The sequence below is a fragment of the Mizuhopecten yessoensis genome, unplaced genomic scaffold (assembly GCF_002113885.1).
Source record: "Mizuhopecten yessoensis strain PY_sf001 unplaced genomic scaffold, ASM211388v2 scaffold8151, whole genome shotgun sequence".
In the NCBI taxonomy this organism is placed as follows: domain Eukaryota; kingdom Metazoa; phylum Mollusca; class Bivalvia; order Pectinida; family Pectinidae; genus Mizuhopecten; species Mizuhopecten yessoensis.
The window spans coordinates 67,205-84,596 of NW_018407404.1; the positions used below are offsets into that span (position 1 = coordinate 67,205).

Sequence of the window (17,392 nt, forward strand, 5' to 3'; positions counted from 1 at the left end):
TAAATTCGCTCTTCACATTGAATTGCTATATGCATTATGCTATTTACAAAATATCTTGCTGTAGTAATGTATTTGCCCTCATTACGGAGGGCTAAAATGGTCGAAAATTTACCTGCAGCGAAAATTTCTCGGAAAAAAATATTTATACGTCTCGGATTTTTTTTTTTATATATATATTCATATTTAGTTTCATCAGCTCTCTTATGAAGTTGTAGAAATAAGAATAAACAACATTTCTTGATTGTTAGTGAACAGCTTATACCTGTATTGGATTCCATTTGGTGTAGCCCTACGTCGACATCCACGTCTCAGGTTTACCAATATAAGACATAGGTTTTCTTTTTCCCTCCTTTCATTGTCGTCGTCTCGGAACATTAGCATTACGGTTGACAGGAATTGGTCGAACTTATTCTCGCTCTTCCATTTAAAATAAAAACAATAAGCATATAACGCAAACGTACAACAGAAAAAAACGGCCCAAAATCGATGCCCAACGACAATAATGGCGAAAGTGGAGACGACAAAACATCGGTTATGATGTAATTGGTATACACACAACATTTAATACAGAGCAAATATGAAAGAAATATTTGCACATAATTATTAATTTACATTCTAAAATAATGTACCAAATTATGAAAGAAGAAAATGTATTCTTTGTTAACTATTCACACTTTATCCTGCAGCTTTTAGGATCGTTTAAGCTTTACCTATAATATAATATCAATACCTTTTTTGTTATCGCTGTTATATACTATCACTTGAGTGAATAAGCTATTAATCAAAGTATATACATTCTACTGAGGTTTTCAATTCAAATCTTAAAAATATCAATAACATCGTCTGTTACTGGCGACAGTTCGGAGGTTTTTCTCCAGGTATAAATTTATTACGGCAAAGGATTATTGAACACGTGTACAAAAAAGGCGAAAAAAAGAAAACGAAAAAGGCAGCTTTCTATTACCTGGTGTAGGTCAATATCGTGTAGATGATCTGAATTGAAAATAAATAAATAGTGTATCATTATAACTGGTAGAAGGGATTCTTTGTGATATCAATAACTCAACAAGACGGTAACAATTTGTTATCGCAAAGAACTTTATAGATCTTATACTTCTTATAAGCTGTGAATATCAATAATACATTTCCAACTGAGAACAGACAAATCAAGATACTAAAAATTATAATTACATATTAACGAGATCATAAATGAAACTTAAATCATGAAGCTAAATATGCTCGAAAGCTCAACAAACCTTTCTTTCTGCTATTGCGTGGTCTTGCAACACCACATACGGTGAATAAACCTGTCAGACGATTCCAGAAGTGTCGACTAAGATACCAGTCAAACGGTGTCTTCCCGTCTCTAATCAACTGCTTAATGTGTGTGATGTGATAATTCAGCGAACTTGTTAAAAAATTAACAAATACAAGCGTAGCGACTAACGCGTATATTGCAAACATGACAAATATATCTAGTGCTGGCACATCTATGTCATTGCGGAATTTGATCATTCCGATTGTCATACGAAACAGAGTCAGTATTGCGGATATAATGCTTCTGAAACCCCTTTCCGTGGAACCATATATCAGATTAATCAAAGATGCGAAACCAACAATAAGAACTGATAGGGCTATTGAAAAATGAAAAAGCTCTCTGCGAAACGCTGTGATCGTCTTGTACGTCAAGAAGATCTGGTAATTAAATTGCAGATGTTTCAGCAGGTCCAGGATAGCAAGGAACGTAACCATACCCAAAGATAAAGAGAAATATCCATCCCATTGAAAGACATACCCAAAGGATGTGTAGAAACCTGTCAAAGATAATTGAAAGGACTTATACTTCGTATCCTAGTGAGAGGTTATTTCAAAAGATATATATCTTTATAGCTGAAACTAATCCAAAACGCTTCACATGAAATGACATTTGAAGAAAAGATTTATCTGTTTTGGTCTTTCGCGGCTTAAAGTTGTCAATATGTAACGTTATAAATGACGTTATAGGCACTATTCCTCTTCTACTGTTTTCTACATTTATTTCAAAACACTTCGAATATGGATATTCAATAATATTGATCTGTCCTTAATGCAAGAAATATCCAAATGTTACGTCATTACATATCTGTTTTTTTTATTTTATTTCTATTACAGTTATAAGAAGCTATATTTATATATCTACATAGATTCAAACATACCAGACGTATACTTCTTGTTACAGATATCTTCAAAGATGACAATTATAGTATCACTTACCCATTTCCTGTCTGAGAGTGTTAAGAAAGGCTATTGTGCTGGTGAATCTGAGGACAAGGCAAACAACAGCAGCCACGGAGACTCCTAGATGAACAATTTCGATTGCTTGACTCACTGTTAAAAGGGAGTGACCTTGTGTTTTTATAATCTTTGCAACCACCAACACGAACCGCACCAAGATGATCAATGAAAACAATATCTGAAGGAACAGAATGATGTAGTCAAACGTGTTTGTGTACGGATAGAGATTGGATGAAACAACGGTTGTGTCTGTGAATATTCCCCCTGTGCTTGGGAATTCGAATACGACTTGAATATGAGTAAAAATCATGTTGTTTCTGTTAACGAGGCATGCTTCAATGAAAAAGGCACGTGTTTGTTCATCAAGCCAAACATTCCTTCGCAATCTATTAACAATATGTATGGTCTTAATGGGCAAAACATCCAAATCAACGAGATAGCCACCGACACCATATGTTCCGAAATGTCCAGTGTAAGTGGGCGTTTCTTTGAGGTTGTGATGGTATCGATACGACGATGTGTAGTCATTCAATGAAGCAGACATATTCGCTGTGATCCAACCTGCAGCAACATATTTGTAATTATGAATAAAGTACAATTAGCAATGTCATCGAGATATTTATAACATTTGATCCCACTATTTATGATATGAAACTGTACAATCATTCATTAGAACTCAACTTTGTCTTTAAGACATCGTCAACAACAAATCCTACAACAAAATAATCCTTAGATTTGCATTCCCACAAAATATAACTTTAAAATTCGTCTCGAATATCGGGAACGTATCAAGTTCTAAAATCAATAAGGTAAACAATTACAATAATTGAATACAAAATTAATGTCATTATTACAAATTGGAAATACTCAATTGCGTAATATTATATAATAGATAAAGGAGTGATAGCACAATCACCTGTACGAAACGACAGATATTAATCCAAGAACGGCACATTCAAATACTTTTCAATGGCGATGGACAGTGAGGACAGCGATGGACAGTGAGGAACAACCATTAACCAACCAACTAACTTGGAACTTAATTTTGATCAAGGAATAGGAGTCTAAGATTAATTATTATAAAATCCTACCATTTGTGTAAATTTGATAGAACTAAACAGTTATGATGCCGCCATCGATGTTGCCGTGCGGTTGTAAGGGTACAAACGCGACGTCATGGCCGCAATGTAAATTCACTAGGCCAATTGGCTTTTAAAGAGGCATGTAATAACAGTGTCATGTGAAGCCACAGTATACAATTTTGAAACATATGTTGCTGTTAGTTTTGCGTTATTCAGGTAAAACAATGCTGAAAAAGTGCATTAATACTTGTCCTTTATTTTGAAGAACCAACGCGAAAAAAAAACATCTTTGCGAAACAGCACAGACAACATAAGGTATATAGTGAAATACATTTTTATTTTTATTTCCACACCTTCGGAGTAGTCATTAGTATCTTCGGTATCCGTATCGTAGTCAGGAATACAAGCTATGCCGTGTTTCCTAATCAATGATGGAGTGGTACAAGTGCCTTCAATTTGAAAAAGTAATATGTGTCGTTAAAAAAATCTTTGTTTAGAAATGATAGAGTTTTGACTATGACAGCACTGAACCTGAAGAGCTGTCCAGTATCATCAAGTGAGTCAAACAAAGTGTCGAGTATCATCAAGTGAATCAAACAAAGCGTCGAGTATCATCAAATGAGTCAAACAAAGCTTAGAGTTTCATTAAGAGAGTCAAACGAAGTGTCGAGTATAAATTAATGAGTCAAATGAAGCGTCGATTATCATTGAGGGAATAAAACAAAGTGTTGAGTATCAATAAGAGAGTCAAATGAAGTGTCGGGTATTATTTAGTGAGTCAAACGAAGCGTCGTGTGTCAGTGACCAAGTAAAAAGAAAAGAGGGTTTCAATGAGCAAGTCAATCAAAGCGTCAAGGAACAGAGTCAGAACAAGGGCAACTGTTAATGAGCAAATCAATTTAAGCGTTGAGTCAGAACAGTGGCCATGTGTCAAAATATAAATGAATTATGTGTTCTGTGTTATTGACAAAGTCCAAAATAGTGTCATTATTAATGATTGTGTTTAAAAGATCGGATATCATTTAGGAGTCAATATAATGAGTAAGTCAGAATAAGAATCGAGTGACATTGAATTCAAACAGGGGTCGAGTGCAACGTAGCTTCAAAAGCGGTCGAGTGTCATTAAATCTGAATGAAGATCAAGTGCCATTGAGTCAGAATAGAGGTCGAGTGGCGTTGGGTCAGAATAGAGGTCGAGTGCCATTGAGTCAGAATAGAGGTCGAGTGGCGTTGAGTCAGAATAGAGGTCGAGTGCCATTGAGTCAGAACAGAGGTCGAGTGGCGTTGGGTCCTATCAAAGGTTAAATGATAATGGGCGAGCCAATACAAACATTTGAGTTTCTGACGTTCCTGTTTATCTTCGTTACCTGTAATTCATGTTAATCTTCGTTACCTGTCATTGGTGTTGATTTACATTACCTGTCATTGGTGTTGATTTACATTACTTGGCACCCGTGTGGTCTATATAACCTGTCAACAGATTATATCTTCGTTACCTGACACCAGTGTTATCTTCGTTATCTGACCACTGTGTTTCTTTACGTCAGCTGGCGTTCGTGTTTATCTACGTTACCTTCCATCCGTGTTTATCTACATTACCTGACATCCGTGTGGTCTAGGCTACTTGTCATATGTAGGTATCTACTTTACCCAGACAGCCGTGTTTATTAACATTTCCTAACACGCGATTATATCTACTTTACCTTTCACTCGTGTTCATCTACGTTACCCTACAACCGTGTCTTTCTACGTTACCTGTCATCTGTATTTTTTACGTTACCTGTCACCCATGGATGTTTACGTTACCTGTCACCCGTGTTTATATACGTTGTATTTCACCACAATAAATATGCTGTTTGTTTCCTAACATTTGTACTTATCTACGTCACGTGACACGTGTTTAAGATAAAAATGTTTTTTCTCCATATTAACTTATATTTTGTTGTTGTCATCCCTACCCGTTACTCGAACTTGGCGAAGGCGTATGGGCCCCATTTTATAGTAGTCTCCAATAAATCTCAGCTCATTCAATGATTTTATTTCACCATTGTAAAACTCCGAAGGGTACAAACGTTGCAATACTACTTTGTTCAGGTATTGCCAGACATCTTCCATTTTTTCCACCTGCATCAGAAATCATAGATAAATGCTTAGCTATTGTCACAATGTTGAAGAAAGTACAATATGTAAATATGTGGGAGTTTTTTGAGACCACTTATTATTGTTGTGATTAAAAGTACTTGTTTTAAACTTTATCATATTTCTTCATAAATTAATTGTATCTTTTTAACCTGTATTTTGTAATTAGTATTTCAAGTTTTAACTCATTGGATACTAAAATATTCAAATTAATTTTGAGATCAAAACATAAAATATTACAAAAAAATATAATAGATGTGGATACAGTTAGTGTACCTCTTGTGTAGGTTTCAAAACGTTTTTAAAGTGCTTGTTTTGCCCATACACTTCGGAAACCTTCTGCTGTGTACCAATGAGCAAAACCATGCAAGCATATAAAACCCCAAACACGAATCTCCTCAGTAATCTGTTTAGTTTCCGATCCATGTGTAGTGTGTAACGACGCTTTTTCTGGGCTCTGGTTTCTGGTTCATCACACGGACAGTCTGCTACTCGTCTGTTACAGTGTCCTTTAAAACATATTTGTTTCAGAACGCTATGAATCACAAAACATTTCTATATTCAATTGATTAGTGATATGCATAAACATTTGCTCAAGTCAAAACTTTATATCGTTCCGGACGTTCAGTCGTGTTGACGAGGTACACATCTACTATTTACGATAACAGAACAGTGTCGTTGATATCTTTGCTTAAATGATAAAGAAATATTTTCCCGAGAAATGAAAATGTTGAATCGCGTTTATTTATACATCGCCATAAAATATGTTTTTACTTACCTTGACCGGCGAACTCTTGTTGTTTGTCTACTACAGAGGTAGGTGGAAGGTAAAAATCACTTCGCTTGTTCTTCTCTGAACAGAGACAAACTAGAAGGACTGCGAGTATGATTGCCTGAAATAGTACGACGAAATGAATAGCCAGAACAGTTAGCTATATGTCTGTTTTTTATTGTGTTAAAAACTTATCAACTCTGATGGTGAAATGTAAACGAAATTACCTTCGTTTACCATTTATGGACTAACGTATATAAGAAGATAAAAATAAAACTAATTTTTATGATATTATCATTGAGCTCGAAAAGTGTTTTGATAATGAATTTTAATATCATGTCGACTAACTAGAAACCAGATAGATGCTGCTATTTGGACACATGGTCAATCAGCAACACTGAAATTTGGTTAAAGAAATATACTTTGATAAATATCTGAATTTGACGGTATTTCGCTTCCAATTTTTTAATATAGTGATTTGCTTATAACAACAGATCCGTTCGAGTTTTACATCACAACATATTGATTGGTTTGTCGATTTGTGGAGGAATTGGCAAATCCAGCTTTGACGTAGCAGGGGAAGTATAGTATATCCGGCTTGGTTATTAATATAAATTTCCTACATCTCCAATGGTACGTTTAATGAGAATATTATCGGAATAGCCGAATAATTAATATACCCTCTTCTACATGAAAAGGGGTTTCACACAATCGCATTTTCATACAAATAACATAGAGGCATTACATGTATGTATCTGAACAGTATTCTATTTCATTTGAAATCCAGATTTTTCAATACCAATTTCTCAAACTGTTGCTCGAAACACGTCTAGCCTTTGACTGCGCTGTTCGAAACTAACCACAACGCACCAAAAATTAACTTGGACAATGACAACAGTAAAAATAGACAAGACATTTGACCAAGGAAAACAGGTTTAAAACATATCACGTGCCTCGTACACAACACTCTCTTTTATTCAAACTTACAAAGCGCGGGTTTACAGTATCACTACACTAAAGGCTAATTTCCGCGTATAAATAAAAAAGTAAAACATTAAAATCAAGTAGTAATGGTAATGGGGGACCATTACAGAACTCCCCAAAACTGCCAAAAAGAAAAGCAAAAGAAAAGGATTGCAGTACCATATTATACACCAACAATGTACATACTAAATTTGAGCATAAAACAATTTCTAAATCGCGACCAATCACAATCCTCTGTGTGGTTGATATAACAACGTAAACTATGCGGTTGAATTTTCAGCCCCCTTATACCCCTATATATCGATTTTCATAAAAATAAAACAATATCTAAATTTCTAGGTTTCATAAAGTTCTGGCCAATAGTTTTGGGGATTGTGTCGGAAACTTTTACGGCGTCAGAAGAAGGAGAAGGAGAAGAAGAATAAGAAGGAGAGGAAGAAGATGGAGAAGATGAAGTAAAAGCAGAAGAAGAAGTAGTAGTAGAAGAAGAAGAAGAAGAAGAAGAAGATGAAGAAGAAGAAGAAGAAGAAGAAGAAGAAGAAGAAGAAGAAACAACGGAATAAAACCAATCAGTCCCCCATGTCGTTTTGGGCATTTGATAATAATAAGAAACGGAGTAAACACAATATGTCCCCCAAGTCGTTTGGGGGATTAGATAATAATAAGAAACGGAGTAAACAAAATTGTACAGTTGTGGGATCGCACAACGTAACACGTTGTGCGGTGTGCGCACGATGTGTCCACGGTGTGTGAACGATGTGTGCACGACGTGCGAACGATACAAAACTGGACGATCGTTGCTTGCGCACATTTGTGCGGACGATGGGCGAATGTTGTGCGATAATAATCTTGGTTGGTGTAAATTGAGGAATGCCTTAAAAATATATACGGTTTCGTGTTTAAACATATAAACTTGATTTTATATATGTTTTTATATTCTAGCTACATCTATAAGCTTATCTATATTTTCTTAAATTTAGAAATTGTGTTTTCGGTGTTTTTTAAACAACCTAAATCGACCCATGTAAAATTACAACACAGTCTCGGCAATACAAACATGGTCACTTTGTACCTGTACCGAGACCGTAGTTATCCCCCGCCCGGGGCACTTACGTAGCTCGCCAAGGTGTGAAAACTAGGTGAAAAGGGGCTTTAGACCAAAACGAATGCAAATAACATATACTAACGTCCAGTTGTGTTTTCATAACGGTCGTATAGTATCACACATTAGCTCTATGTGTCAGGGACAGGCCAGGTAAAACTCCGGTCGCTCATCAAATTGTTATTTACCTGTTCTGTTACCTAGAAGCTAAACCCATTCTTGACAGTCTAACGGTCACTTTAACACTGTGTAACACGCATTGTAAAATTGTACATAACCTTAATCATTTTGATGAGAAATTACAGTAATATATACAGTGTACATTATTGCATACGATCCTTCCGTATATTTTGCATTCCGTAATATTGATCAACAAATTGCACCAAATCGCACAGTTGTGCGGAGAAAAGCGCACAACGGGGCGAACGATTGTTAAATCGCACAGTTGTGCGCACCATGTGTGGACGATGTGCGGACGGTGTGTGAACGATGTATGCACGGTGTGCGCACGGTATTGTTGGTGCGTTGTGCCGTCACACAACTGTACTCCCACTTCGTTTGAGGGGCATAATAATCAGCATTACATACTACAATTAACATATATAATTTGTTTAAGAATCGCGCTTGCAAATTCAAATCACATATTCCCCTGTTGCGCATTTCGATAGTTCAGGTTCTACTGAAAAAGTATTAGTTCAAAAATACATTTTCAAGAATAAATAATCTTAAAATGAAGCGATTTGTTGTAAACATTTTGTTGCAAAATCTAAACATAAATCCCCTTACCTTTGCAGGGTCGATTATGATGGCACTTTGTGTTGATCCAAGAAAAAACGAAGACATCCATTTGACAGTGAGAGAAGGTCCCCATTCCAACGAGTACAAAAGTGTGAAAAATGAACCAGAAATGATGCATAGCAACAGTAATGTGTATGCTATGAATATTGACCACCAGGGTAGACTTCCAGAGGAACCAACAGTGTCACCATTATTATAGATGTTCAAACGTTTCTCCCCAAGAACTTTTCTTCTGCTGAACGCGAAGGTTATAATCAAAGATGGGACAACCGTTATGATACTGGACATCAACCCAGTGTATATTTCCTTATACCCAAGTTCGAAGTTTCCCGCGTTTAAAAAAGGAATAGTATCGTCTGGTGTATCATAAAACATTGCTGAGGCCACCATTGAAAGGAACAATAGTGATACTAGGCTCCACAGCCTCTGTACTCTGGTAAATATGCTGTACCTTGGACGGAATAGCAGTGAAAACCACAGATGATCGTCAAATAAATTCCGTGTACTGAGTTCTGAAAGGCTGCTCGCGTTGTCAGTTTTCTTTCCGGCTCGTAATGTTCGCCAGGACCGACCTGTGCCTTTTTCAAGTGACAGCCATTTGTTGCATTTCAGCTGAATCCTAAGTAGAATGTATTGATAAATGATACAACATGTACCTAAGGAAATAAGAATTTCAGTAATCTCTTACGCATACCTCCATTTAATTCAGACAAGTGCTATGTACAATCGGACAAGCTCAGACGTTTGGTGTCATCTCGCCAGTCATTAACAATGAATTTATTTTTGAAGGAAATAATCACAATAATTAATGAGAGCCTTCTGCTTTGTAATTAATAGCATTACAGTTTTGTACCTTGTTTATATTATTAAAAAGTTGAGTCATTTAGAAGAAGGGGGTATGCTACCGTTACAATTGTAACTGATGATACCAAACTTACAACTGCCAGTTCATTATACTTACGCATTTCTCGTCTCTCCGTCGATTATGATAATTCTGCTCAAGTACCATGATTGCGATTTGATATTTCCTCCAAGCCAAATCTTGACGGTTTTAATATTTCCAAGGGAAATATCAGATTTCAAAAAGAAATTACACAAGGTTCCGTTGCTAAAATTCTGAAATTATACGAAAAACGTCATTTTATAGTGTGCAGTACTACGTCGTGATATAAGAAAGATCACTACCGTTGTGTTTTCAGGCAAAGCAAAACCAATATCTTAATCGCAGGTTTCATTAAAAAAAAAATCAAAATTGCATAGTGCTTCGTTAGTTGCAATCCCCGAAATGTTAACTGCATTTATCTGTGAATCGAAGGAATTCATTTTACATTTTCTACATCACTATTTTAAAGACCTAACATTTTTTTCATGTGTCATTTCGAATGCTTCACCTTTGAGGGCATATATTTCTAATCTCCCTACTCTTACATCTTGACAATGACTGGAAGAAGAAGGCAGTAAACAAGAAAACAAGTTCAATGTTATCTTCATTTCGCGAGGAGGAGATTAAAATTGTTCAAGAGTAATTTGTTCAGTTTAATATGGACATGCTTTCATCAAAAAGGACATACCATTGTAAAAAGTTTCCAAATGAAAAACCGATATCTAACACTCCTTCACAACGTGAAGTTGTCAAAATAAACTTTTGTCAGAGAACAAAAATAAAAGGACTCCCCAGATCTTTTTCATTAGTCATCAAACGGGTCAACTAACGGAGCAATCAATAATTTGAATGACAAAAGATATTTAAAAATTTGATTATCACCGTCCTTAGCTCAATTGAGACCAAAGACAAACTATTTTACTACATGTAATACAAAAATATTACATTGAAGAATGTATAGAATCCTAATTCTATACACTTTTAAATATGAGGCCTTAAGGGGAACGAGGACAACGGTTTTATTATTCTTGAGCAAACAGTCGTTTTCCTAGAATCAACCGCATATTCAATACCTTTCTGTTGTTTCCAGCCAATAGCCGTGCCCCGGTCTCGCCTCTGGTTCCGATGATATTGATATAAACCAATGCCTCCATTTGCCTCTTTGACCTGACTCCAGTGAATACACAGATATAATAATCGAAGGTCGAATCGGGTTTGTTTTCAATCAATCGCTCATATGACCACTGTGAACAAACACATAGCATTACGTTTTAAAAAAGTGCATAAATCCAGCATCCTTTCCTAGTTTTATGAAAAGAATCGTCACTCATAGATGCGACAAAAATTATACCATTATATTGACAATAACTATTAAACATATAATTATGTACCAGAACATAGTCGTTGCAATCCTGTTTACGCAGTATTGGGGTTGCGATGACAAGGACGATAAGCACTGCATATATTGTTGCCAAGACATACGGTGTGTCTTTCAGCTTTTCGGAGAAATTCAGAAAGACCGCCTGGAAATCTATCACATCTGGTTGTATCAACTTTATGCTCGCTGAGAATGTACCGAAGAAGGATGACTTTAAAGTAATCTCGGATTTGCTCCCCACAGCCAGCTGCAACAAACAACAGGCTCTCCTGTGATAATACTGCACATTACGTTTGGTTTGATTTGGTTATTGTTTCAATTTTTCCTAGTTAAGGTCGGATTATACCGGAAGCATTTGACAGTCATAGATTGTTTTCTAACACTCTCTTAGACTAAAAAAGGAACACGTGCAGATCAAACCAATCGGTAACAGGAGACAAAAGACAGGCGGTTGTTATTTATAGAATTTATGATATAATTAATGACTCAAAGGGAGTATATTGCAGGGAGTCTTTTGTCGCCTCTTGAGATCATGCATTGGATACCAAAACTTAATTCCGATTAAAAGTGAAGGATATCAACTACGTAAATTCTTCAGGCAGAATTTGTACATACCCAAAATCTAGTATGATAACACATCACGTGTATTACACAATGCATTCAAGAACAATTGATTAACGGTTTGTTATATACCTGAAGGTTCTTGCTTGATTTCCAACAACTCGCCTGTCTGTCCATTACTTGAGATAAAACTTTGCGAATTTGCATATTTGGAACGCCTCCTTGTTTTGTATTTTCCCCCGCTATAAAACAAAATAAATGAAGATGAACATATGCTCGTTATAGTAAAATATTTTGTTTGCAAACGGGTGATATCAGAACCTTTATAAATATGATAGTAGTACATACATGTAGACCATTGATATTTTATCACACTATGTTTTTCAGGGTTATTTTTATCACAATAAACCCTGAAGAACATAATATTGTGTTATGATAAGTATCTCTTAACAATTAGCAGATATCATCATCGATATTGTGACATTTCAATGCACTTGACATTGCTATTGACATTCCTTATGAGGGAAAACGAAATGTTTGCTAATGGGAAGTTATCTACCTTGATTTATAGGGCGGGTATCGTTGATTATTTGTTTCAGAAAATCATTATTCAAACTCAAAAAGGGTAAAGCAAGGGCTCAATATTACCTTATCCTGAACAAGTGACGAGTTTAAATCGGACGAAATGACTTATTGAAGAGTACTGTTTACGTTGTATAGCCATTTTGCTTCGGTGTTAGCATTCTAAAATTAGGTGAAACGTTACCACCCTTAAATCGTGATAATTGTGAAAATGGTGTTATATCCTTGTTCAAAATATGTATGACGTTATGCGATCTTCTCCGAAGATAGTCATTTAGTGGTGATGACTATTATGAGGACCAGTTTCTGACGCAAATGTGTCACCTACCTTGACATTTGGCTATGATAATGACTGGTGTTTGGGTTATTGGCAACTGTACAATTCCTTCTATAAATGAGAACAAGAAGTTGTATGGCCGATATTTTGTAACTGAAATCAATCCATTCGTTTGAAGATAGAAATCAAAGTCTTTATAAGTCGGTGACGTAGTTCCATATTTGCCATAAATCTGACAGGATTTCATCATCGAGATGTCAGCAGATACCAAAGCAGAATCATTGTTGAAAAACCCTCCGGGGAAAGCTGCCATAAAGTGTGTCCCGTTGAATGTCATGTCTAAAGAGCTGTCGGCAGCGTCGAGATTAGATGAAACAGGAAACCCCATTAAGAAGTTAGGATCTGACAGATTTCTTCCGTCATCGTCGTAAGCAACTGTTGTTATGACGGGGATATTGATGTGATCAGGTGTTTGTGAGCAGTAGAACGGATTCTCTTTGTACGATATAACCTGTAATAAATTATATGTATAAGTTAATCAAGATTTGTTTGTTTTTTGTACAGCTTTAACGTAATATCAACAGTTAAGGTCATTTAAGGACGTGCCTCCAAGTATATGTGTACGCCGGAGACAGGGTATGTTGTTGTGATTGCCTTCTTGTGATATTGCGGATCTGATGCCGACTTTATAGTGCTATCTCACTAAAATACCATGCCGAGGGCACCCGTCACAGCATATTAAACAAGGCAAACTATTGCAAGGCAATCCATAGTCCGCCACCGGTAATGATTTTTAAATCAAACAAACAGCAAACATACTTCTTGCACTCCGCCTTCCAAAGATGTTCTTGTACACCAAATCTAGTTACTCCAGGTGAAATAGAATAGAAGGTATAGCCAGGACAATTCTTTTTTCAAAAGTAAAGGTAAAAGGTCAAGTCATAGGTTACAGGAACCTCATAATTCTTGCACTCTTCACTTTGCCATCCAAAGATGTCCTTGTACACAAAATCTGGATACTTGATGTGTAATAGTATAGAAGATATGCCCCGGACAAACTTTTCAAAAGTAAAGGTCAAAGGTCAAGTCATAGGTCAAAGTTACCTATATCTTGCACACTGCACTCCGCCATCTCAAGATGTCGTTGTATACCAAATTTGGTTACTCCAGGTGAAATAGTACAGATAATATGCTCCTGACAAACATTTTCAAAAGTTAAGGTCAAAGCATAGGTCAAATTGAGGTCACATTGACCTGCTTCTTGCACTCTGCCCTCTGCCATCCTAAGATGTCCTTGTGCACCAAATCTGGTTACTCCAGGTGAAATAAAATAGACGATATATCCCGGACAAACTTCTCGGACGGAAGGACGGAAGGAAGGATGGACAGACGGAGTGCAAACCTATACCTCCCGGGAACCGGTGGGGGACTATAAAAAACCTCCACTTTCTAATCACACAAAGAACTAACAATTACGACTAATTTGGTCTTTGATCACAACATTTTTTTTATCCTGATGGTCTTTACCTATATGAGAGAAAAAAGGGATAATCTTAACCATAGAACTGGAAGTAGCTTGGAATGATTTGTTTAATACAAATTACAGTAATGAAGGTAATGACACAATGCCATATCTGTAAAAGATTAAAGATCGATTTAGCAGTCACAATTATAGTCATATTCGATGTAGATCAAGGTCATTTATTCAAACCATACTAAACCCTTTGTTTCATAATGTTCCTTACCAAATAGCATTGACGTAGGCCTCTGCCTTTTTTAGGAGAGGTCGTTAAAATGTTTTGACATGTTTGACAATTGAGACCTTTGAAATTGATCAAGTTCAATTATATCTTAAAACTTGATAGCCAATCACATGAACGTATTACTGAACAAATATCAAGATTATAGACCTAGTATAACTTGAGATACAGTTCTTTTATCAATTATGTGACCTTTAACTTGTCAATGCCTTTACTCATTTTCCAAATTATTCAGGTTTAAAATTTTTACACATTTGACCTTTCTGACCTTGAAAGTGAATCAAGGTGAATCTGAAACCTGAAAGCAAACCATCTTAATATCCTGCAGATCAAATATTAATACTCTATAGTTCGACAAATTTCAAAAACAAGCTTTTCAAATAATGTTACCAAAATCAGCGAATTGAACTTTGACCCTTTACCAAAAACCGATTTTTTTCCTTTGAAACGAAATTGTGTCCTGAGAAAAACTTTTTGATTGCTGATCAATATAAAGGTAAAACTGATGGCATCATTCGTTAATGAATAATTGCAAGTAAGAAAAATTCAAAATGAGGACATGGTAGCTTTATTGGATTTAGGATCAAGTCAACAGTTATCAAAACATTGGTAGGCAGTTCAGGAAAACATAAATACCTATAATGGATGAAATGTGCTTAACATAACATCAGTATGAAGCGATTGGTAATTTATTGTTGGCTTTTCAAAACGATAAAAGAAAATTATTCATTATAGGGGATATTAATGACATTATATTAATTGTGATAAAATCCCTTTCGACTTGTGAAATAATCCTTCAAATCATTAAAAAGCAAAAATAGTAGTAACATTAGTGACCTTTGACCCGACAGTGATAATTTGTATTAGCCATTTTTGCTTTTTTATAAATAGTATTGACATTATTAACCTGTAATGCACCTTTGTTTTCACCTGTGGTCAACTCTTTAAGTAAGGTTAAGTAAGGGTTGGCATCTGAAAGCTGATATTTAGTAAGATATCACATAAAAGAAAAAGATACAGAACCAAGAAATTATAGTCATATTCTGCATCTGAAGCAATTTGTATTCAATTGGTACGGCACTTATACTTTTGGAGAAACAGAGCTAAAGGCAAAATCTGACAAAGTCGCTTGACTGTACAAACTAGGACCTTTACAGCAGCAGAGGCATGGAATCAGAAGGGTGCCAAAGATACATCTATGTTATGAATTTGCTATGCATATGCAATATATTGCAATATTTGACTTCTAGACGTGCACTTATATGAAGCGATGGCTCTCTATTTGTATTGAAATATTATGACAAAATATATGTAAATACAATTTAGTAATGAATGCACCATGTGTGAATGCATTGATTAATTCTTAACTTTGAGAGATGCTTCTAATTGTTCTATTTTATTAAATGATGTCCAATTTTTTACATGAATGCAAAGTCGATTGATTGTCTATGAATTGTTATATAATTTTAAACCCAAACATTAAATCATAATTTGATATATTTACCAACAAATAACGTTACATTTTGATATGTAACCTTGATCAAAAAACTTCATATCACACAGGTAAGTGATCATACCTGTGTGACCTGTTGAGTTAGTGTGGAACAGACTATAATTGGTTTACCTCTTTCTTCCTCTATCTTTTTTTTCAGGGAAACGAGAAGACCCCCGTCTGTCTATTATCTACATCATACTTCAAAGACTGTAAACACATCTGCTGCAAGGTGGCACAAACTCAGAGCAGAGGAATAATAAGAAAACCGAAAGAAATAGGTCTTTTCACGACTTGGTGAAACGCCTATTAAGTCATGATAGCGGCCACAAAACTTGGTTGGGTCATTATCAACCTTCAACTTCATAGCAATTTTTTCTGTCAGCAGTCAACATCTATCACGCAAGTCGTGATATTCGAAGCCAGGGTTGTGGAGGTATGGATGTTACAGTTATGTGACCGCAATGTACCAAAACAGTAGGCACTTCGTGATCACATCGTGCTTACAATGGGAAAATGAAACCCACGTATGTGCGATTTGGGAAGATGGTTTGATCAGTATTACGGAATGAAAATATCTCGAAGGCTCATGTGGAATATATACTGAACAAAAAAAGAAACGCGCAAAGTCCTCCACCTGTAGTACACCTTAGCTGTAAGGAAATAATGGAATATTTTGTATTACATCAAGAACGATCTCCCTTCTCAACAATCTACCCTAAAATCAGCCAAGCGTGACGATGTCATTGTGTGACTTTGTGAGCTTCTTTAGTCCAAATTACGCGGCGTGGTCAGGCCAAGTCGGGGTTTTTCAAACAAGTAATCTCAACGAATACTCTAAGTTCAGCCAAATTAATTTTCTACGTTGGCATTTTGATTTCGCCATTGTCTGAGATGCCACGCTTAACGAAAATTCAGAGGGGTAGAGCAATTGCGATGTTGATGGATGGTCATAGCCAAACTGTTGTCGCACGGCAGTTTAATGTTGACCCGTATACAATTAACCGTCTCTGTACACGTTTCCGTGCTACTGGGTTAGTTTCCGATCGTCCCAGGAGCGGTCTGAGATGCCACGCTTAACGAAAATTCAAAGGGGTAGAGCAATTGCGATGTTGATGGATGGTCATAGCCAATCTGCTGTCGCACGGCAGTTTGCTGCTGGCCCGTGTACAATTAACCGTCTCTGTACACGTTTCCGTGCTACTGGGTTAGTTTCCGATCGTCCCAGGAGCGGTCGTCCGCGTGTAACGACCGCACGACAAGACAGTGTGATTCGATTGTCGCACTTGTGCAACAGATTCAAGACTG

At 36.2% G+C, this 17,392-nt stretch overlaps 1 protein-coding gene and 1 long non-coding RNA gene across 2 annotated transcripts; both read right to left on the reverse strand.

Annotated features, from left to right (window-relative positions):
• Window positions 1-5,762: 5,762 nt before the first annotated feature.
• LOC110455190 lies at window positions 5,763-9,331 on the reverse strand. Its single transcript, XM_021505173.1, has 3 exons — window positions 9,140-9,331; window positions 6,274-6,388; window positions 5,763-6,004 (listed from the first exon to the last, which is right to left on the reverse strand). The coding sequence occupies exons 1-3, from the start codon at window positions 9,194-9,196 to the stop codon at window positions 5,763-5,765; spliced, it is 414 nt and encodes a 137-aa protein (XP_021360848.1). The 5' UTR covers window positions 9,197-9,331.
• Window positions 9,332-11,578: 2,247 nt separating this feature from the next.
• LOC110455189 lies at window positions 11,579-13,052 on the reverse strand. Its single transcript, XR_002463428.1, has 3 exons — window positions 12,884-13,052; window positions 12,106-12,215; window positions 11,579-11,659 (listed from the first exon to the last, which is right to left on the reverse strand). It is a non-coding gene; the product is annotated as an uncharacterized LOC110455189 (long non-coding RNA).
• Window positions 13,053-17,392: the final 4,340 nt, after the last annotated feature.

Excerpts from the sequence above, each read along its gene's own strand:
- LOC110455190 (XM_021505173.1), bottom strand. The coding sequence starts at position 9,196 with ATGTCTTCGTTTTTTCTTGGATCAACACAAAGTGCCATCATAATCGAC. Across the intron at positions 6,389-9,139 it reads TCATAATCGACCCTGCAAAG|GCAATCATACTCGCAGTCCT; the intron begins GTAAGGGGATTT and ends GTACTATTTCAG. Across the intron at positions 6,005-6,273 it reads ACAAGAGTTCGCCGGTCAAG|GACACTGTAACAGACGAGTA; the intron begins GTAAGTAAAAAC and ends TATGTTTTAAAG.